The 22,671-nt window shown below is 41.1% G+C and overlaps 1 protein-coding gene across 11 annotated transcripts in view; it reads left to right on the top strand.

Moving 5' to 3' along the window:
• The window catches only part of MKX (mohawk homeobox), a 72,676-nt gene that overhangs the window by 1,674 nt on the left and 48,331 nt on the right, over positions 1-22,671 (top strand). For 8 of the 11 annotated variants that reach the window (XM_006041656.4, XM_006041655.4, XM_025264238.3 and 5 more), the window contains exons 2-5: positions 856-1,122; positions 2,769-2,928; positions 12,656-12,809; positions 13,241-13,576. In XM_006041656.4, coding sequence (XP_006041718.1) covers positions 935-1,122; positions 2,769-2,928; positions 12,656-12,809; positions 13,241-13,576 — 838 coding nt within the window. In that variant the 5' untranslated portion in view covers positions 856-934. Of the gene's footprint in view, positions 1-682; positions 705-855; positions 1,123-2,768; positions 2,929-12,655; positions 12,810-13,240; positions 13,577-13,740; positions 15,683-22,671 lie in introns of those variants that run through there. The other 3 variants (XM_025264242.2, XM_025264241.2, XM_044928034.2) reach the window with 3 other exon arrangements.

Genomic DNA, 22,671 nt, shown 5'->3' with positions numbered 1-22,671 from the left:
GGGAGGGAAAGGACTCCGAGCTCGCTGCTCGCGCCCGCGCTGCGGAAGAGGACAGCGCTGACAACCAGCTCTGGAGGGTCGGGACTCGGGCCCCTTTGACCTGCCCGGACCCTGCGCATCCGGAGCGACTGGAGGGGTGGCAGGAGCCTCGAGGGAGGGCCGCTTAACTCCCTGAGGCCACTTAACTTTCTATCTGTGGAATCTGCTAACTTTCCCTGCCGTCACCCCCACCCCAGGAGCTGTAGCTGGAGGGGAAAAAAAAAAAAAAAAAAGGACGCAGAGTTTTCAGCCAAACCACCCAGGATCTAGCAAACAAGCAAATCCCTGAAATCCTGTTATGCACTGGGACTCATTAACTGGGGCTGGCGGATGCGGTCGTTCGTGTTACCCCCAATTTTCCCTTTCTTCCAACCCTTCCTGACGAGCCCGAGTGGGAGATCTGGGAGGCTTTAGTCTCCGGTTGTGATTGAAGAATCACGCACGGCCCCGCGTTGTCCTCCCCCGCTTTCCGGAGTGTGCTTCATCCAGATTAAAACCAACTCTGGAAGGCTTGTTTAGGAATCACTTTCCTTTGTCAGGCGGGTAAACTGTTTCTGGCTGACATTCCTTGCGGGCTGGGAAGCCGGGGAAGAGAGGAGCGTGGGTACCAGTCCCGGGAGTGTTCGGGGGCGGTGACCCGGGTTACCGGGGAACGGTGTAACCAGGTAGGGGAAGGCGGGAGTCCCCGGGTTCAGGTGCCGCGGCGTCGCTCCTCCCCTGGGCTCCGCAGCCCCGTGCCAAGGCCAGCTTCGAACTCGGGACGCTCCTGAGTATGAGCACTCTCAGCGAGTAATGTGATTCATCTTTATCTCCTAGAACCTGAGCCCTGCGGAGCTCCTGGCGGCCCGATTCCAAGGCGCTGCGGCCGCGCCGCGCGCCCCTGCCTGCCCGCGCCATGAACACGATCGTCTTCAACAAGCTCAGCGGCGCGGTGCTTTTTGAGGACCGCGGGGCTCCGGAGCGGGATCGGGGCGGCCGGCCCTACGGCGGCGTCCTGGACAGTCCCCACGCTCGCCCCGAGGTGGGCATTACGGACGGCCCGCCCCTCAAGGACAACCTGGGCCTGAGACACCGGAGGACCGGGTAAGCTCACTCTCCCGGGGCCTCTGCTGCCGGCTGCTGGGAGAGGTGGGGACAGAGAGACGCGGGCGCGCTGGGGGCAACCCGGGCCTGCGGGTCAGGGGCCCAGAGTTTCCTGGGAGGACAGGTCTCCGCCACCCTGTTTCGCTCATTTTCATTTTAAGATACTAGTTGTTCTAAGTATGGGGGTGGGGTGGGGGATCGATTCGTCAGAACAGCTCAAAAGAGGCTCTCTGGAAACGGAGGACACCTGAAAGCGCCCCTGAGTGCTCCGAAGCCTGGACCTCAGGGATGAGGGTGGGGGTGGGGGTGACTGTCCCTCTCCGGACCGCGATGCAGTTGCGCGGCTGAGGACGAGGCAGAAAGGCCTGCTTGGGATGCACGAGCACCGGGCAGGGTCAGGCAGTCGGGGCTCCCCGGGTCAGGCCGGCCCCGTGGGCTTCCCCATCTTGTGTCACGACAGGGCCTTGCATCGGCCAAGGTGTTGGGAAGGTTGGCTCTGCGCAGGACGCCCAGGATGCGCTCGCGGCTCGGCGGAGCCCGCCGCGAGCCCGGAGGGTGGGTGCCGCGGACCTGGGTTTCGGTTTAGCGGGCTGAGGGCTGCGGGTTGAGTGGGAGGCGCGCAAGAGCTCGCAGGCAGCCAGCTGCTCCGGTGCAGAGGCCGTCTGCGGCCCCGCCACGTACGGGCGACTCCGGGAGCGCCCCGCGGGGTGGGGCGGGGAGGGGGGCTGCGGGCGGCCGTGCTGGCCGGTCCATCTGAGAGATTGCATCAGCTGCTTGTTCTGCAGCGTTGCTTGTTAGTGAAGTAGAGATCGGGTTTCGTCAAAATGTTACTACCAGTCCTCACGGATGGAATTGGATTTCAAAGAGTTTAAAGAGGCAAAAGCCCTGGAGGCTGCGGCGCAGGCGCGCGTGCTCGCGGAGCGGCCAGGACGCGCGGGCGGCGGCGCGGCGACCCCTCCCGGAGCCGCCGAGGAGCGCAGCGCCCAGCGCCCCGGCCCGCTCTCCCTCCTTGGAAAAAAGCTCTTCCTGAGGTCTTTTTACTTTAGCAGGTGGGACAGACCTGTCCATACTTTTAAGCTCTTCCTTATGTCGTGAAAAGTCCCCAACAGTGTTTTGGGTTACTTGTTTTTTCCGGTTCAGCATCTTTCCTCCACAAACCCTTTCTTGGACAGTTTCTCCTTTACCCAAAGGAACCAAGGATACAGGGAAATTTTGCAGAGGAACCAGAGCAGGGGGCGGCCATCACTATCTAGCTTTATTCCCACCGTCCAGTGGCGACCTTTGGCCACAGCCGACGGGAGGCCTCAGCGGCGGGCTTGAATCCCTGAAAGAACGTTCTTGGAGAGTGTACACGGCCCGCGAGGCCAGGGCCCCTGGCGGGGACAGCCCTGCTGCGCAGATCTGACTACCTAACTCTCCAGCCTCTGGCTTCAGGATCTCTCCCCCCCGCCCCTACTCCTTTCAGTATAAAGCTGGTGGCCTTGTCCTGTGACTCCCAGGCCATCCGCGCCCTGGCACCGCCAGTGCCTCCTCCATGTCCGCGCTCGCGGGACAGGAGTCCACGCAGGCTGAGACGCGTCCAGACGCGACCCCCGGGGTCACAGAGGAGGGCGCGGCTCACGGCCCCTCCTCTCCGGCTGTCCCAGGGCCCGGCAGAACGGCGGGAAGGTGCGGCACAAGCGGCAGGCGCTGCAGGACATGGCGCGGCCCCTGAAGCAGTGGTTGTACAAGCACCGCGACAACCCGTATCCCACCAAGACCGAGAAGATTCTCCTGGCGCTCGGCTCGCAGATGACGCTCGTGCAGGTAATCCGGGCCACGAGCCCCTGCCCCTCTCTTGGTGAGGCAGGGGCGCAGGCCGCCTTTCTCCTCCCCGCTGCTGGGAAAGGACCGGCCGAGATCGGCTGGTCCGGATGCTCCTCCGGCCTGTGGATGATGCGAGGCGGGCACAGGGCAGAGTTCTGATGCGGGAAGAGCCTCTGGGTTTCCTCTCATCTTATCTCAGTTTGGTCCAGGAGGGATTGTGTGGTGTTCGTTAAGGAGGGCAGTGAAAAGTCAAGTGCAGACTTATAAGAAGGTGTCCGGATTCTATACAAGTATAGATGGCTACGGATGGGACTACCCCCGCGGTGATTTTCAAACTTGTGTACGCATCAGACTCACCAGGAGGACTTGTTAAAACACGCATTGCTGCGCCCCACCCGGAGTTTGTAGTAGTCCTTGGGTAAGGATGATAATTTGCATTCTAACAAGTTCTTGGGGTGATGCTGAAGCTGCTGGCCCGACACCACACTTTGAAAACCAGACAGAAAGACACCCCACATCAGGGCCCCATGTTAAAGGTCAAGTACAGGATAACTTTTAAATTAACCATTCCTGACAGAGCTAGGAGGTGGATTGGGAAGGCAAGAAGTGGATTTGGGATTTTCTTTTCTTTTTCTTCTTTTTTAATAAATGACACCCAGGGCATTAGCTAGAATTCACACAGTTTTGCCGCTGTTTATCCTTATACTCAGGCTAAGAAGAGGCAGATTTCAAATGGTACGGTTACTTGGTCAAATGTAAAGAAATGGTGTGAGTTTGTTGCCAGTCTAGTGAATTACATTGGACAAGTTTTTCCCCTCCATAATCGTATCACAAGCTTGGGTGACATAGGTAGAGCACTTATCAGCATTTTGTAGATGATATAATCAAGGCAGGAAGAAGTTGTGTTCCTAGGGGTAGGGAAGGCCTGGATATAATGTAATTCTATATCAAATGCTCTTTCTATCACACAGGTTTTCTTTCATAAATGTAGTAAAATAAACTTGTATGCACCAAACAAAGCATTTAACTGAGAAAAAAAGGAGGAAGAGGAGGCGCTAAATGAGCCAAGAAATCTCATGCATTATAGTAGTACTGCATCACTGCACGGTGAAATTTTGGTCATTCTGTGAAAGTTACAGTGAGAACCCCCAAATAAAAGGGAATATTTAACTATTAGATAACAAAGATTTCTTTCCAGAGTGTAAGATTGTCCTTTTAGGAATTACTAGAAAGTTTGACAAAGCATGAAAATTGACTTGTATTCAGCCTTATTAAAACTGTAATATGCATTTTCTGCTTATTTTCAGAGTATGATTGTAGAGAAAAACATCTGTTTTGCTTTATATTAACAGGCATAGTATTAATAGTGATTTGCTGCAGCACTGGAGGGGAAAATTAATTTAGTGTTCTTGGCTTAATATATGTTTAACATAAAACTATGATTTTTTATTTTAACCTAAACTAGTGATGTTCAAAATTAGTTTTTAAATAAATTATTCCAATCAGAAAAACTTGACTTAAGAAAACAAATGCATGTGTTCAGATTTCAGTTTAAACTGGTATGCTATTTATTTTGAAAATACACTACTTTATAGAGCTGTATGAATATTTCACTCTGATGTCAACAGTAAAGCATTAGATTATTGATTATATAGTTCCATATTTAATACTTGCCATTCTTTCAGACAGAAAGCAAAAAATGTTTATGACATATTTAGGACATTTTTAAACATGAAATGTATTTGTCATTAGCAGAGACATTTAAATTTTTATGTGCAATAGTTTTTTGAGCTGCAATAGAAAGTTATTTTTTAATACAAAATCAAATTGTTTTCTACCTGAAATGGTCATTCAAATGCAGTTAACAATTCTTTTTGTGTTAAGATCTTGGTAAAACTATTGCATTTTTCTAATTTACATGAAGTTTTTATTCATGTATGAAAACTTTTGCCATTATTTTTTCTATTACACTATAGTCTTCAGAAAATAAAATGCCATTTTTAAATGGGGCAGAGGTACTTGTTTATAATTATAATTGATACCCATTTAATGATTTCCAAGTTTTATAGTAAATTAAGTTAGTTTCTAGAACATTAAAGTGATAAATGGAAAAATTCAAAATGTATAGAATGACCAAGGGACCCTTATATAGCATTCAGTTTGGATCTAGTTATTCTGTTAGGCACAATGGAATGTCTATCAAAGACAAAATATATATTTATGACTATAAGGAGTTTATATAAGTCAGACATGTATTAAACATCCAAAGCAAATTTTGACTCTGTGGAAACCAAATAAATTATGTCAATGCCTTTTACTTCTGGGGGAAAAATGTCAAGCTGTGATCTGAAGCTTTTTGAGCCCTGAAAATTAGACTTCTGTTTCAGGAGTCAGGTTCTCCCATTGAATCAATTTCTCCTATTCACTCAGCCTTCTTGACAAGAGTGATCATGTCTTATCCATCTTCATCTTCCCATTTCACCCCAGTCCAGTACTTTCCATGTAGTAAACTCTTCATATGTTTGAATAGGTTTTAATTGGGGAATACTGCTGGAATCACATGTGACTTGCCCAGACATATTTCTGAAAACTGAAGAATGTCTTGAAATCAGAGGAAGATATTCTGGTTTGAAAATTTATCTCATTGTAGGAAATACATGGAGAGCAGCAGAAAAGGAATGAATTATCTTTAATGACACATGTTGGTTCTACAGAACAAGCATGCAACTGACCTTATTATTTTTGGTTTATCTAGAAATATGTCATATTTTATGTCTATAGATAAATATGGACTATTTCCTTTATTTCTGGCTTCAGACTGTATTTTTTGTTTATTATAATACTTCTTATCTCTGCTTCTCCTAATTTATAATAAGTTATCAGCATAGTTATTTATTCATTAACTACAAGAGTGTCATATTTTTGAAAATTTCTTTTATACTTAATATTTCCCTTTTGGTTGTGTGGTCAAACTCTCAAACTTTTCATAAGTGCTTTTGCCTTATTTTGCTACTCTGAAGGGTATAAAACCTGGTTGGTCATCTTCGTTAAGCCTAGAACCAAAAAGCTGAAACTTCAACGGAAGGAATGTTTTAGGATCACGTAAGTTACTTTTTCCAATAAATAGAAGCTCTAAAGGACATTAAACAAGACTACATTTTGTTCATCCCTGGAAGATGAAGCAGAGAGAGGTATTTATGCAAAGTTCATCTTTTTCTACCCACTAGACTTGGCAACTTATCTTGATTAGTTATAACTGTTTGCGTAATATTAATCTGCCATCATCCTAATAAGATATAAGGATTTTTATAAAAAATTAACAGGAAGATGATTCGTGTACGTGTTTTGACTTTAACCAACCAAAAAAATTCCATTGTGCTTATTTCCTATGACTGACCATTGTTCAAACATTGTAAAAATACACTCTTTACTCTCAAAATATAAACAACTTTATTGTGGAACAACAAGTATATGATTGGGGTTTTGTGTTATTGTAGGATGTGGAGCTTACCCAGGCAATAACTGACTCTGAAGAAGTTTTTCAAAGGAGGGCAGATGGGGGCTGTACCTGGTTTCAATATTTCCCATTGGCTATGCATGTATATTTAAAAAATATTTTTTTATGGATTATAAGAGTGAAATGATGGGGTTTTTTCAGATAACAATACAGAATGCAATGCAAGTAGAGTTTGAGACTGTATTTAGTGATTGGATGTTAATGCTTCCTTCACTTAACTGAAGTGAAGTAAAGTGAAAGTCACTCAGTCATGTCCGACTCTTTGCAACCCCATGGCCTGTACAGTCCCTGGAATTCTCCAGGCCAGAATACTGGAGTGGGTAGCCTTTCCCTTCTCCAGGGGATCTTCCCAACCCAGCAAGAGAAAACCCAGGACTCCCATGTTGCAGGTGGATTCTTTACCAGCTGAGCCACAAGGGAAGCCCAACAATACTGGAGTGGGTAGCCTATCCCTTCTCCAGCGAATCAGGGTCTCATGCATTGCAGGGAGATTCTTTACCAACTGAGCTATCAGGGAAGCCATACACTTATAGTAGACGTTCCAAATTCTTGTCGTATAGCCGTGTATCATTTGGTGAAATCTGCTATATTGCAAGATTTTGCCTCTGTGTTGACATAGCTTTTGCTTAATATTGAATGTGTCTGCTGAGATATGTGTGCAGTTATCAACTGCAAGGCTTATGGCTACTGTTAAATTTTCAACAAAATCTCAAATTGGTCCTGCATTCTTCTTTTTTTATTTTGGACATTCTGGGTCTTTGTTGCTGTGCATGGGCTTTCTCTAGTTGTGGTGAGCAGGAGCTATTCTCTATTTGTGGTGCACAGGCTTCTCTTCACAGTGGTTTCTCTTGTTTGAGAGCACAGGCTCTAGGGTACTCTGGCTTCAGTAGTTGCCATGCATGGTCTTAGTTGCCTTGAGGCAAGTGGGATCTTCCTGGACCAGGGGTTGAACCCATGTCCCCTGTATTGGCAGGCAGATTTCTTAACCACTGGACCACCAGGGAAGTTCTCTTCAAACAGGAAAAGGAGTACATCAAGGCTGTATATTGTCACCCTGCTTATTTAACTTATATGCAGAGTATATCATGAGAAATGCTGGGCTGAAAGAAGCACAAGCTGGAATCAAGATTGCCAGGAGAAATATCAATAACCTCAGATATGCAGATGACACCATCCTTATGGCAGAAAGTGAAGAGGAACTAAAAAGCCTCTTGATGAAAGTGAAAGAGGAGAGTGAAAAAGTTGGCTTAAAACTCAACATTCAGAAAACTAAGGTCATGGCATCTGGTCCCATCACTTCACGGGAAATAGATGGGAAACAGTGGGAACAGTGTCAGACTTTATTTTTCTGGGCTCCAAAATCACTGCAGATGGTAATTGCAGCCATGAAATTAAAAGACACTTACTCTTGGAAGGAAAGTTATGACCAACCTAGATAGCATATTCAAAAGCAGAGACATTACTTTGCCAACAAAGGTCCGTCTAGTCAAGGCTATGGTTTTTTCCAGTAGTCATGTATGGATGTGAAAGTTGGACTGTGAAGAAGGCTGAGCACCGAAGAATTGATGCTTTTGAACTGTGGTGTTGGAGAAGACTCTTGAGAGTCCCTTGGACTGCAAGGAGATCCAACCAGTCCATTCTAAAGGAGATCAGTCCTGGGTGTTCTTTGGAAGGACTGACGCTAAAGCTGAAACTCCAGTATTTTGGCCGCCTCATGCGAAGAGTTGACTCATTGGAAAAGACTCTGATGCTGGGAGGGATTGGGGGCAGGACGAGAAGGGGACGACAGAGGATGAGATGGCTGGATGGCATCACTGACTTGATGGACATGAGTTTGGGTGAACTCTGGGAGTTGGTGATGGACAGGGAGGCCTGGCGTGCTGCAATTCATGGGGTTGCAAAGTCAGACACGACTGAGTGACTGAACTGAGAACTAACTACATGATGTAAAAATGAGGTGTTCAGTATTTCCGTAGAGTGACTGCTACTGCTGCTGCTGCTGCTGCTGCTGCTAAGTCACTTCAGTCGTTTCCGACTCTGTGTGACCCCATAGACGGCAGCCCACCAGGCTCCCCCGTCCCTGGGATTCTCCAGGCAAGAACACTGGAGTGGGTTGCCATTTCCTTCTCCAATGCATGAAAGTGAAAAGTGAAAGGGAAGTCGCTCAGTTGTGTCCGACTCTTAGCGACCCCATGGACTGTAGCCCACCAGGCTTGTCCGTCCATGGGATTTTCCAGGCCAGAGTACTGGAGTGGGGTGCCATCTGAGTATAAGTTAGTTCTGTGCATTCAAAGGTAGACAGATACCAGAATATCCCTGTGGGTTTACCATAATGATTGCTCTACCAATATGAATGTAAACACTTCAGTTAGAGTAGGGTAAAAATGATTTAGTTTTTCTTCCAGCTTCTAGATATTTGGTTCTGTAAGCTTTCCCTATAAAATACAGTGTTTTTTAAAGCTCTGAATTTGACATTAAAATGCTGTTGCAGCACCTGTCCTTGGTAAGGAGGCTTGTTGCATGTAAAATAGAATTTCAAGAGAATTTAAATGATAACCTGAAGGAATCCATAGAAAGTTAAAGGTGGCAAATTTGAACTGGTGTTTTTACCTTCAGTGAAACAGAGGGCCTTTGCATCAATTAATTGGGAAAAACCTTGCGAAATGATACTTATGTAGATTTGTTCGCCACCTATCATCTGCTGTTTGCATGACTTAACACAGGAAGATATTAAACACCCCTGACTATATACAGCCATTAAGGCTGTACTGTAAATTTCTGATAATAAAACATTGGCAGAGTAAACGTGTTAGTAGATTGGGTGCCAGTCAGACTTCTGAAATCAGTTTAGAAAGAACCTGTTAGACACCAGCAAACCTTTATGGAAAATCTTCTGGTGTATGATTAATATACTCTGGTAGGAACTATGAATATGTAAAACATAAAAAAAAATGTGATTCCTATATATGAAAAGCTAGTCAATCCCACCATGACATTTAAAGGTTCCTATTTTTATATGTTAGAATTGTAAGTGTGTTGATTTTTTAAAATAAGAAGTCCACTGCATTTTAATAAAAATATGAAGAGTTTCATAAGAATTGGACTTTACAATATGTGGTACAATGTGTTGGTTGTATTAAGAGTTAAGTTCAGTTAAGATTTAAGATTAGCGTCTGAATTATATGGTGTTTAGTAGAGAAAGTAACAAAAAATTTCTGGAGTTGGATTCTTTTAAGCATAAGTGACATGGCATAGGGGAAGTTGCAGGCTGTCCTGTGTGTGAGAGGAGCAGAGAAGGACATTAAGCACCCATCTGTGATTGCTGAAGAAGTGGTGGTCAAGGGCAGAAGGTAGGTTGGTACCAACCATAAAGGAGATGGATTAATACTTGTGTAGGAGAGTGTGGACAGTAATTCGCAGATTTTAATTTTCAGAGCTGGCAAGGATGTCAGGAGCCATGAACTTCTGAAAAGTTGAATGACTTATTTAAACTCACACAGCCTGTTTTTGGCAAAGTCAAAAGAGGAAACCGGGCTCTTTCTGCTACACCACAGTTGGAGGATGACAGGACATGAATGAGGATTTGAAGACGTTAAGTAATTAAATCGTAACAGTGCATCATCACTTGAATTTGATGGCGGTTGTTAAGATCCATTCACGTGGGCAGAAGGAAAGATAAGGAAGTTCAAAAAATAATGTTCTAAATGTTCCAGTTAGTACTGACGAGGACATGGACGGACATTTTGGCCATGACCTGGAGAACAGAGAGAGGTTTGACGAAACATTGGCCAGGCATTTCATGCCTCCATAGGGCAGGTTCCCCCGTGTGTCATGATCAGTCTCTTCACTGCTAGTCCTTCTGTGTGTGTAGGGGACAAAGCATTCATTCCTAGCACTTAACACCGTGGCATACAAGACCTTCTCAGTGTGTATTTGTTAAATGAATAGCCCCAGAAGTTTTCTGTTTGTAGAGGTTGGAGGAGATGGAGAATTTGAAGTCGGGCTAAAACCATAGTAATAATAGCACAGTTTGGCAGGAAGAATGGTCTGTGGTGTCTAAGGCTTCTGAAATGCCATGGTGAGGTATTACACCACTGCTCATAAATTTGAGGACAATCATCATTGCTCAAGACACAAAGACAGGTTAACATTGAACATATGTATATTATATATGAATTGAATATATATATTATGTATGATATGGTTTGTGTGTATACACACTGGGATAGACTACCCTATTTTACCCGTGGGGGGAAAAAGAAAAATGAGTTATAGATTTTTTTTTTAAGTAGGATTCACCACAGGTTCATTCAATAATTAAGGCTTGAGTAATGTGCAAAAAAAAAAGTGTATTTATAGACTAAATGTTAAAAAAAAAAAAAGAAATTCCAGAGCAAGTACCACCACACAAACCATTAATATACTGTGGGATCATGTTATAGAAAAAATTGACAGAAAGACATAATCTTCTTCCCACATTTCATCCTTTTAAAGGCAAATATTGGCCTTTCAGGTTTTCAGTATCTGTATATTTGGATAAGAACATGATATTTAAAAAGAAATGTCATGTGTCATTTTAGCCTCTAGAAATTATGTCCAGCTCTTTGTGAAATTGTGTCCAGCTCTTTGCGACCCCGTGGACTGTTGTCTGCCAGGCTTCTCTATCCAAGGAATTTTACAGGCAAGAATACTGGAGTGGGTAACCATTCCCTTCTCGGGATCTTTCCGACCCAGGGATCGAACCCAGGTCTCCTGCATTGCAGGCAGATTCTTTACCATCTGAGCCACCAGGGAAGCCCTCCAGAAATCCAGCAGCACCTTAAACAAAAACAATGGGACTAACTGTGTTTTGCAGTATTCATTTCTTTGCCATAACCTATTTAGAAGCACTTAATTTTTAGATTAAAGCTAGGTGTTATTTGGCTTTTTCTCTCTCTACTTGTCTGATTGCTCTATCTCTGCTTTGCCAGTTGCTACCTCCTTAATTGCTAGAGGTTTCCAGAGTTTGTTCCTTGACTCTCTTTTCATTCTACCTACTGTCACAACCTCAGCTCTCACTTCTGTGCATTTGACCCAAATCTGATTTTCCTTGCTCTTGAATCTCAGATGGCCTTTTTATTTTCTCACTGGCACATTTCACCTGTATGCTCTTCTGGTACCTCAAACTAAACGTTCCCAGACCAAACCCATCATTTCACGCTCAAACAATTCTTTCTTCCTCAGAATGGCACCGTCTTCTCTTCTTATATAAGTTTGATAACTCAAGGGCATCTCTAATTCTTCCCTCTTATTTACCTCCCATAATGTCTCTGTAATTTGATTTCTATTGTTCCAAGTCTGTACTGGAAACACACTTCCCCCCCATTATCCCTGACATATTCCTTCAAAGTCTAGCTTCACGAACTCTTGAGTCACATGAAAGTAACCCCTCCTTCTGTTTCACTGCTGTAGCATTTTATTTTAATGCATCTTAAGCCATTTATCACTTTCTTTCCTATATTAGAATTATTTTTTTGAATTATAGTTGATTTACAATGTATTAATTACTGCTGTACACCAAAGTGATTCCGTTATAGACATATATATGTGTTCTGTTTGTATATTATAGACATATATGTATTCCATTATAGACATAAATATATATATTCCTTGATTCTGTTTTTATTTCATTGTTTGGTTCACTTGTGTCATTTTTTGGGTTCCACATATAAGTCATATCATATGGTATTTGTCTTTCTTTTTCTGACTTTCTTCACTTAGTTTGATCATCTCTGGGTCCATCCATGTGGTTGCAAATGGCATTTTTTCTTTTTTATGGCTGAGTAATATTCCATTGTGTATATGTACCATATCTTCCTTATCCATTTCTCTGTTGATGGACATTTAAGTTGCTTCCATGTCTTGGCAATGGTGAATAGATTTTAGAGTTATCTGTGTATACTCCTACCTCTCTTACTAGCCTCAAAATTTTAGGGCAAAGTCCTTTAATATTTTTTTATTCCTAGGATATAGCTAGTGCTCAGTCTGTACAGTAAGGGCTTAGCACATTTGTTGAATGAATGAATGAACAGATATGAATTCCAGTACTGTTATGTCTGAGAATATGTAATGATCAGAAATTATAAGAGAGGCTTAGGTCCTTTCTGGGAAAGTAACTGTATGATGGATAATTTTTTATGTTGTGTTAACTGAGAAATAAAACCTTTTTAGGTGTCAAATTGGTTTGCTAATGCAAGACGTCGGCTTAAGAATACTGTTCGACAGCCAGATTTAAGCTGGGCCTTAAGAATAAAGTTATACAACAAGTATGTTCAAGGGAATGCTGAGCGGCTCAGCGTGAGCAGTGATGACTCCTGTTCTGAAGGTTTGTTAATATTTTTATCTTGCTTTCTTTACTCTGCTTCTGTAAGGAGTCATTCACCTCAATTCCTGTTTCTAAGGTTGATCCCACAAAACATAATGCTGTCATAATGGTTCTTTTTTATTGCACAGGATAACTTGACTTTTATAATACTATAAATGACCAACCAGATTATGGCTGTTTCCTCTTGTTCATAGATTTATCATGTGTCAGAATAATATTTTCTGTGAAGTTTATTAACATTAAAATACCAAAGGGAGAAATTACTTAGATTCCTGCTTTTCTTTGCCTAAAAATTAATCTTAAATATCAAAGATAACTTTACACACTTTAAATATTCTTCCTATATGTATATTTTAAATCATTAAATATAACAATTGGGTGTCTGGGGAAAAGTACATGTAAGAACTACCTAGTGGTATTTTCCTTCTTAGATGGAGAAAACCCTCCACGAAACCACATGAATGACGGAGGCTATAATAATCCAGTTCACCATCCTGTGATTAAAAGTGAGAGCTCAGTCATAAAGGCTGGAGTACGGCCAGAGTCACGAGCCAGTGAGGACTACGTATCGCCCCCCAAATACAAGAGCAGCTTGTTGAATCGTTACCTTAACGACTCTTTGAGACACGTCATGGTCACAAATGCAGCCATGATGGGAAAGACAAGGCAAAGAAACCATTCGGGATCTTTTAGTTCCAACGAGTTTGAGGAGGAGTTGGTATCTCCCTCGTCGTCAGAAACGGAAGGCAACTTTGTCTACCGCACAGGTAAGTCTGTGCTTTTCGTGATAACCTTGTTTAAACAGAATGAAGGCTGCAGCAGAGGGCCTTCTTTCCACAGGTGTCAAGACAGAATTTTTATAGCCTGTGCATCAGATTTGCACATGGGGCCCATAATTCTATTTGAAACCTTTCATTTTGTTCTTTATTAGCAGATACGCTTGTTAGCAGATGATGGTCTACTGGGAAGTTTTCATCCTCAATGAAGATCTTCAATCTTAGCAATAAACATACTTAGAGGAGATAAATGTTGGCTTTAAGAATAAATTATAATGGAGGAATGTCCCAGATCATAATTAGCCATGCAAATATTTTGTATTCCATCTTTTCTCTTAAATTCTTTGATTGCTTATATTGATGGAAAATGAATATAAACTAGCATGGGTGGCGAGATGTTTGTGAAGGAAAAGTGGCTAAAATTGCTTTGGAAATCTTACTTTTATTTCTGAAAAGCACAAATAGGGCTGATAAATAGCTTTGAAATCTTTACTTTTAGTTCAGAAAAAAATGAATCAATTTCTACCTGTCCTTAGCTTTCAGATGGAGTGGCAAGCTTGGTAAAATTTTCTATCTTGACTTCAATTCCCCCAAAGCTTTGCATGTAAAGAGTGTTTGAGCAAGTTTGCTTCAGGACAAAGGATTGTGTGTGTCTTACATCTGGTTCGGGTAGAGTCCACGTCCTGAAAATGCCAGGCAGTGAGATTTAGAAATGTTACCCCGTGAATTAACTTCAGGAAGCATGGAGTTCAGCCGTATTATGTCAAAGATAAGAAAGCCCAGACGAAGAACAGACAGCTAGTGACTCTTCTATAGATCAGCAGTGCAGCTGAGCCTGCACCAGAGGTCCGAGGAATGTAATTACTGCTAGACTGCTGTTACTGTTATTATTACACATGTTGTCACCAGTCACTAATTGAATATTTTTGATATGCTAGGTTCTATGCTAAATACTATGCATGTACTACTACCCTTAGTCATTATAATATCAAGAAGCTTGATATATAAACAATAGAGCTTTATAAAGACATTTAAAGTTGGTCTGCTGAATATATCCTTAAGGTTATTTAGTCATCTGATTTTCAAGTGTCTACAAATATGTACAAGATACACTATCTATGAGGATTCAGAAGATGTCGCAATACATTTTTAATGACTTAATCTCATTTTCTGTTTGTATTTCCAACTCTGACAATGAAAACATCTCCAGACACTCAGAAACACATAGGCTTGTAAGTAATAATTGTGTCTAGGAAGAAGTAAAACATACAATAAAAGATAATTTAGCCAAAAACAAAAAAGTTCAAACTATCTGTTAATACCTAACTGATGTGGCCAGACCAGCACTTGTAATTCAGAATGTTTATTTTCAGAAAAAGGAAAAAAAAATCATGTCATTCAAGTACAGATAATTGAAAAAGGAATAAACAGAAAACAAAAAATGGTAAAATAAAGACTGAAAAACAGATAAATAAATCAAGAGTTGGCTCTTCGAAGTCAGTAGTAAAAGAAATAAGCCAAAATTAACTCAAATTAAAGTTGGAAGTGAGAAAGAGGATATAGCAATCAACATATTTTTGATTAAAATAATATTTTTAAAAATTATTATAAAGTACTATACACAATCACTTGACAGTATACTGTATGCAAATGTATGGATGAAGTGAATTGCTATTATCCACACAAATTGTTAATTCATAGTAAGAAAACTTTTAAATGACTGCTAATGCAGGAAAAATTACGGTTTTTAGTAAACTCAGTTCCCGAATGCTTGATAAAACCATTGGATTTCTTTTTCAAACTTTAAATAAATAATTAATTCCTATGCTTTGTATATGTTTCTGGAACATATAAAAACATGGGAAGTATCTCAATTTTTAAAAATGTAAATGTTTTCCTAACCTCAAACCAGATGAAGACAGCATAAAATCAAAATTTTTATTTGTGGTACTGATACTGACTATGAAACAATGTGGGAAATATTGATAATCATCTAATGTTAAGTGGAAAATTTTTAATTGAGGATGCCCTGAATATGACAAGTGTGTATGGACAAGACAAGAAAGATAAAAACAATAAAAATTACAGTTGAATGAGGTGGGGTAATTGAGATCTGCTCTTTAAAAATTTTTTTTCTTTTTCTCATAAATTTATGTTGCCCAGTAAAAATAAGGTCATGTGCCTGTGAAATTTCCCCAGCGTGTGTGGGTCTTCTGAAAAGGCAAGCTCTTTTCAAAGGTGACAAAATTTAAAATCAGAGAGGGACTAACATCCTGTACAGGCGATGCTTTTCAAAGTGAAATAGCCTGGCCATTTATTTTTATTAAAGCATTCCAGATGCACTTGGTTCGGGTTATGGACTATTCATTTGCCAAATTCTATTTTTAAATAAAAAATCTATCTTTTAGTTATGCAAGCAATGAGATCACAGCCTAGACACGTAAGCTTCTGGTTTCTCGTGCATGTGTATAAGCTTTAAAAGAACAGAATAAAATTGTAGAGTTTGTGGATGGAAAATGAAGCAAGAGCTGTTGGTCTAAGACTGGTCTACTAAATTTCAGACCAAAACACCAAATGACTGTCTTCTGTGAAAACGGACGTTGCTGCAGTTGTCGCCGGGTTAGCAGTCATGCACGAGTAGCAGAACAGGGAATTTCAATAAATACTTTCTCAGAAACTGCTTTGGTTTTCCCTGGCACACAGGCTTGTTCTGAATTTCTTCAGTTCTTTCTGATTATATCTTTTTTCCTCACCTTAACAGCAAATTTCTAAGACTGCTAAGAGATCGATCACCTTTAAATGCAATTTATTGGTTTATCTGTGCTTAGAAATTGTATCCATTTCTTCCACCCATTTTTGTAAGACAGCTGCAATCTCATGATGCATTTCATTAAATATACGGAGGCAAAAAGCAAGTGAAAGAAAGAGTTGGCTTTTGGAAGGGTAATCACTGAATTTCATTTCCCTTGTTAAATTCTAGGAGGGAGAAGTCTGGGAGATCATAAAGCAGTAATCCTAATTGAAGATATTACTAGACACCATCCAAGTAGATACAAACATTTAAATTTTATGTAGATATTAAATATTTCTCTGTAATCTGCAATCTACCACATCATGTAGGAAGAAAAGATATTTTTTCAAGGGCATAGCAGGCTATCAATAAGTATTCTGACGGCTTCCCTGGTAGCTCTGCTGGTAAAGAACTCGCCTGCCAATGCAGAAGACAAAAGACATGCGGGTTCGATCCCTGGGTTGGAAACGTCCCCTGGAGAAAAAAGTGGCAACCCACTCCAGTATTCTTGCCTGGAAAATTCCGTGGACAGAGGAACCTGGTGGGCAATACAGTTCATGGGGTCGCAAAGAGTCAGACATGACTGAGCGCTCTCTCTCTCTCTCTCTCACACACACACATACACGTATTCTGATAGCAGCAATCATAACATAGAATTGACCAGAATTATTAAGGTTATTCCTTCTAAATAGAATTAAGTAATATGCAAGAAAATCTAGTAACTCGGTCTCATCTGTTCAATGAAATCATCTAAATTAAAATTACAGTCCTCTTCATCATGTTAGGTTAAGTGTTAGTCACTCTGCTGCTGCTGCTGCTAAGTCGCTTCAGTCGTGTCCGACTCTCTGCAACCCCAGAGACGGCAGCCCACCAGGCCTCCCTGTCCCTGGGTTGCCATTTCCTTCTCCAATACATGAAAGTGAAAAGTGAAAGTGAAGTCACTCAGTCGTGTCTGACTCCTAGCAACCCCATGGACTGCAGCCTACCAGGTTCCTCCTCCATGGGATTTGCCAGGCAAGAGTACTGGAGTGGGTTGCCATTGCCTTCTCCGGTTAGGCACTCAGTCGTGTCCAATTCTTTGTAACCCCATGGACTGTAATCAGGCTCCTCTGTCCATGGAATTCTCTAGGCAAGGATACTGGAGCGGGTTGCCATTCCAATGGTAATTTTCAGATATTGGATGGAGTAACTTCCCATTGCAAACTGTCCTCCAGGTCTCTAGTCCTTAGATGGGTCTGCTCTCAGAGACATCAGGATAAGGGCTGTAGCTTCATGCCCACGTCCATTCCTCTTGACTCAGTAGTTGAGCTTCTCCAAATGGGACCATCTGTGAACATCTACAGCATCTTCCAGAGGGCGTCCTCCATAGAGCCTTTCCTAACTTGGATTCGAGTTTAATTTACCCTCCAAACCAAGCCTGTTAAATCTCCTTCTTCAGTGAAGAAGAGAGGAGTCACTTCTAAGAAGTATGCTTGATGAGGGGAAGGACAGGCATGTCTTGAAATAAAATGTGTGAACCTCCCTGCTCTGTTGCTGGCATGCAGACAAGTTCCTATCCTGCTGTTTCTTTTCGAAGCTCACAAGTGATCAGCTTAAAAATGGCTAGTACATGCTAATGATTACTCTCTGAGCCCCAGTACCCCCCAGTATGTAATTCATAAATTTACTCTGCTCTCTAAAGCCTGAATGTTTCAACTTCATCTTATTAAACTGCCTGAAATCCCTCTTAATTATACACATCTGGTATAGCAAAAACATACTGGTGGAGAGAACTCTTTTCTGTATTAGTGTGAATTAACTAGATTAGCTTTCCCTCCACTTGATGAAGGTGAATATCCCTGAAGCAATGGAGATTTTGATGGAAAGAAGAAAGAAATCATTTATTCCGTAAACCAGAGTCTTTGGGAGGAAATGTCCATTTGAATGGCCTGCAAAATGAGGGAACTAGGGATTTTGGTTACTGGGGAAAGACAAACGAAGCAGCAGAAAGTAAATCTGTGAGGACACAAGGCTAAATGCCATTTCCAAATTTTGTTCTTGGCTAACGCTGATGACCCCAGGAGGTGGGGAGTGGGGGTGGTGGTGGAGATGTTATTTTTTTGCTCTCTTCCTGCATACTCGTGTATTTTAGAAATTAAGCTGGTATTTTCCATAGTAAAACATAGGGATGCTCATGAGTTGACCAAACCATTGGATTAACCTGGGATTTAACTGTAATCTATATAGCATCGTTTCTTTGGAGAAATGGCAGTCTCTGTTCTCAACCACTGACTTCACAGTGCACTTCTGAGACACGTACGAGGTATCCTTCAGGCATTCACGTCACTTATCAAAAACACTCCAGGCTCACCAGAGCCCTGGGTTTTATGCTGGGCTGCTTGTCGGAAAAATCATAGCTTAAATGAAGCAGAGGGAAAGATTTAAAGAACTGCCTGCCAGATCTTTTCGAACACTGAATGACGACGCTTGATTTGTTTCATCAATTTCAGGTGTTTGGGGGTAGCTTAAAGAAAGCCTCATGGTAGCTGAGAGAAGGCTTTATTCTTAAGGATGGTGTGGGTTTCTGTGTCCATGCTATTTTCTCTGGAATTTTGTTGACCAGTAAGTCGACTTTGGATACTTTCATCTTCTTTTATTTCCCTTTTTATGCTTGTCACTTCCTTGTTTTTAGTGAAAGATTAAGCTCAGCCCTGTTGGATGATTCCAGACATTCTTTTCCTGGCATGCAAATGACTGTTGATGTGCTCCAGCAGAGAATAATAAAACCCTCTGTCACCAGCCCAGTTAGTGACATTTAAAGGATACTTGAAAGGTTATCCAAATTTTTTTTTCTGTCTTGTGTCTTTTACTACAATAATACCTAACCTATCAGATACCATCTGGAAATGAGGTTTTCCACCGAAGTGAAATTTCCAGATAGAAATTTCAGGACTGATTTTTAAAAAGATAGAATTTTCTGTTCCTCTGAACATACAGAATGAGACACAGCCTGTGGGTTGTGTCTCAGCATCCCCACGTCTTCCCTAAACTCCTCCTCCTGTTGCTTTTTATATGCTTCCAGACTAAACTTGCTCCTGACACCTTTGAACAGTGTCTTTCTGATAACCTTTTTATAAAGGGGTCTTTCCTAATTACTTATTCCAGAGCAGTAACCTTTGAAATGAGACTTATAGAAATTCTGATACTTTGGGGAGGCTTGGGATAGAATTATAAAAATTTAAGCATGATATTATGAACACTGTAGATGTTTAAATATTTATCAGTGATGATAATGGCAAAACACATTCACTTGGATTATTTCTGAAGTAGCACATTAGCTTGACTTTTGAAAGTAAATTTTCTTCTTGCAAAATTTAAATGAAGCTGCTTAAATGTTCCACGTAATATTAAAGGGCTAAGAGATTCGTGGCAGACAAAAATAGAAAAAGAGAACAAGCTTTGGTGTAAGCAGTTTGGCATAAGCTCCTTCAGGGGTTAGTTTTTCATTCACTTTTCTTTGTTTGTTATTTGGTATTGTCGACTAAAAAAATACATAGTCACAACCTGAATGTAGAGTTGTTTTATTTGATGGGAATGTTTAGGACTTGAGCCCATTTCAGTAGCTCTGAGAAAACTGCTCCAAGGAGGCAGGAGGGACGTCAGACTATATACAAGTTTTCGACAAAGGGAACAGGCCATCTGAACATCAGAAATCAGGCATAAAGTTACGGAGCTTACTATGTATGCGAAGATGCAAGCCTTTGGGCTCACTGAATTCATTCCTTTCATATATGCACCTCATGTATCTGGATCAATCCTGTTTCCTTCTTCACCATGCTTCTTGCATTTCCCCAGCCCCTCAGCAATCACCGTGGTGGCTGGCAGCATCCGCTGGATCGCAGTTTGGGGAGGCCTCATTCACATTTGAAGGCCAGAAATTACTGATGTCTGTGACATTTCTCATTTATTGATATGGCAGGAGATATTTTCATTTCACAGTATCATGTGAGAGCCTGAAAAAGTCTATATGCAGATGTTAAGACTTAGCAACCCCATTCAACAACCTAGTTTACAAACAAATTGAAAATGCATAGCAGCTTCATTTAGAAAATGTACACCTTTTTTAGGGCTGTGTTGGATCCTGTCTATTTTTCTGTCCTTTTATACGGTCGCAGAGAGTCGGACACGACTGAGCGACTGATCTGATCTGATCTGATCTGATATCATTTTCTCCAAGTGGAGCCTTAGAATGATGGTAACATTGTTTTCGAATTTGTATGACTGTAGAGAGATGGCTTCCTGGAGTGCAGCTGTATGGTCTCTCTCCTTTTGTACTGATACTCACCGATTTGTGTGTATTAAAAGCCCTCGAATGCCCTGAACTAGTATTTTATTCCTTTTTATTGTCCCCCTAGCACTTAATACAGTGTGTCTCACATATTTGCTCCGGAACTCTTTTATTAAGTGAATGAGTTAGTGTTTTCATGATTTCGTCTGTCTGCCTCTTAAATCACCAAAGACATTGTAATGTACGTTATGTACATGTTGATCTGTGTCTGTGAACATGACAAGGGAAAGAAAATGGTCCCAAATATGTTTAAATGGATTTTAAAAATAGGCAAACGCAGAGAAAGTTAAAACTGGTGGAAAAAAACTAAACAGAATGAAGCTTAGAACTACGAGATGTTTAAGAGAGTTGAAACAAAAACTTAGAAAGTATAAAATGAAACGAAACCAATTTTCAAGTTAAAAGAGTGACTTTCAGGAAAATGTAAGGATGATAAGTGGAAAAGTTTAGCAGTTTAAAAAAATCCACTGAAGAATAAAAAAGTGTAGCAGACAGGCAAATAGAAAAGGATGTTTTATGGATTTGACTTCATTAAGTAATGATATCTATTGTCTACTTATCTAGGTCGTCCCGTTGTAGGTGAGATTTAAGAAACACAGTGCAGATTTAGATCCAGTGATTTAAACTCTTCTGTCCCATTCACTGTCAGGGTTGACATGACTTCTTTGGCTTTTTAAGAATGACTGTTTTTAATCCTAAGGTGAAATTGGAGAAAGTCTATGCAGAAATATTACATTTTCTCTGTCCTCCACATGTAAGACTATAGATCTCATGCATTTTTACCTATTTTCCTGTTAAAAACAAGTTTATCAGCGTTACCTTTTGATTCTGTGGGGGTATCCCCTGTATTTTGGCGGGACTGTCTCCTGGCATTCCGTCTATGGTAATTGATTTTCTGACACTGTGCATTTCAGACTTGCAGTGGTCAGTCACACCTCGTGTCGTTTCATAGAAGTGCTGGTTCATGTCACTGCATTTAATACTGTGTCAGTGTTTCCATTAAGAGACTTTTTTCATTCCCTAGGGCTTCTAAATAAGTCATAAAAACTCAAGCCAAACTCAAAGCTGGCATAAAAGGACCTTTTTCCCCCTTCTTCTGTGTATAAGGAATATAAGTGCCTAACTCCTGCTAATTCTAAATTTAGTCAGGTTTGTAAACTCTTTACACACTGACAAGACCAAATAAGATCTGTTGACACCTCTCCAGCCTGGGACTGAGAAGGATGTCAAAAAGTTTTTACTGTCTGTGAAAATAACAAGACATTCTGTTTAATGAACATGGAAGTGGTTTCTTTTTTTTTTCTTTCTTTCTTTTTTGGTGAGTCACAGTTAGTTTTTCCCTTCTGCCTCCCGACTTTGTTTCTAAAATTAAACAGGTATTTTTCTATGTCAAAATTTGTCTTGTTGATGTAACAGAATTTTTACTCAGAATAAATATGCGTTTTCTTCTAGCCCAGAATTTGGGTACTTTTAAATTTTGTTCTTGTTTTCTATTAGACATTATATTATCTATAATTGTGGTTTTTGAGGAAGAAAAGTAATAATAATTTTGTTCACTTTGTTCAGTTTTTTTCACATTTGAATTGTTCATGGTTTTCAGTTTAAATGAAGGATGGCATGTTTAAATGGCAGCTGTGTAATGAACCTTTCCTTTCTTCGTTACCCAATTTGTCTTATTTTCATCTTACTAAAGAGGAAAATGGTCAAGGATTTTTATAAATTCAGCAGTGAACTTTAAAGGGTCTTCAAGTTCAATCCCTTAATGTGCAGATTAGGACATTGCTTTGGGTTCTACGCTGAGCACTGAAATGGTTGAGGTTTTGTATGCAGGTGGTTGCGTTGCTTGGAAATGTGATCCTGATCATTGGTACCGTAAGTCTATGGCTTTTGGCTATTTCAATTAATTGAATTTTATTTTTAAAATCGTGTCTTTAGTGTTGAACTTTTCAGAATTTAGGATAGATGGTT

Source organism: Bubalus bubalis, chromosome 14, assembly GCF_019923935.1.
Source record: "Bubalus bubalis isolate 160015118507 breed Murrah chromosome 14, NDDB_SH_1, whole genome shotgun sequence".
NCBI lineage: Eukaryota > Metazoa > Chordata > Mammalia > Artiodactyla > Bovidae > Bubalus > Bubalus bubalis.
The sequence above is the reverse complement of the archived record's forward strand: the minus strand, read 5'-3'. Positions and strand labels throughout refer to the sequence as shown.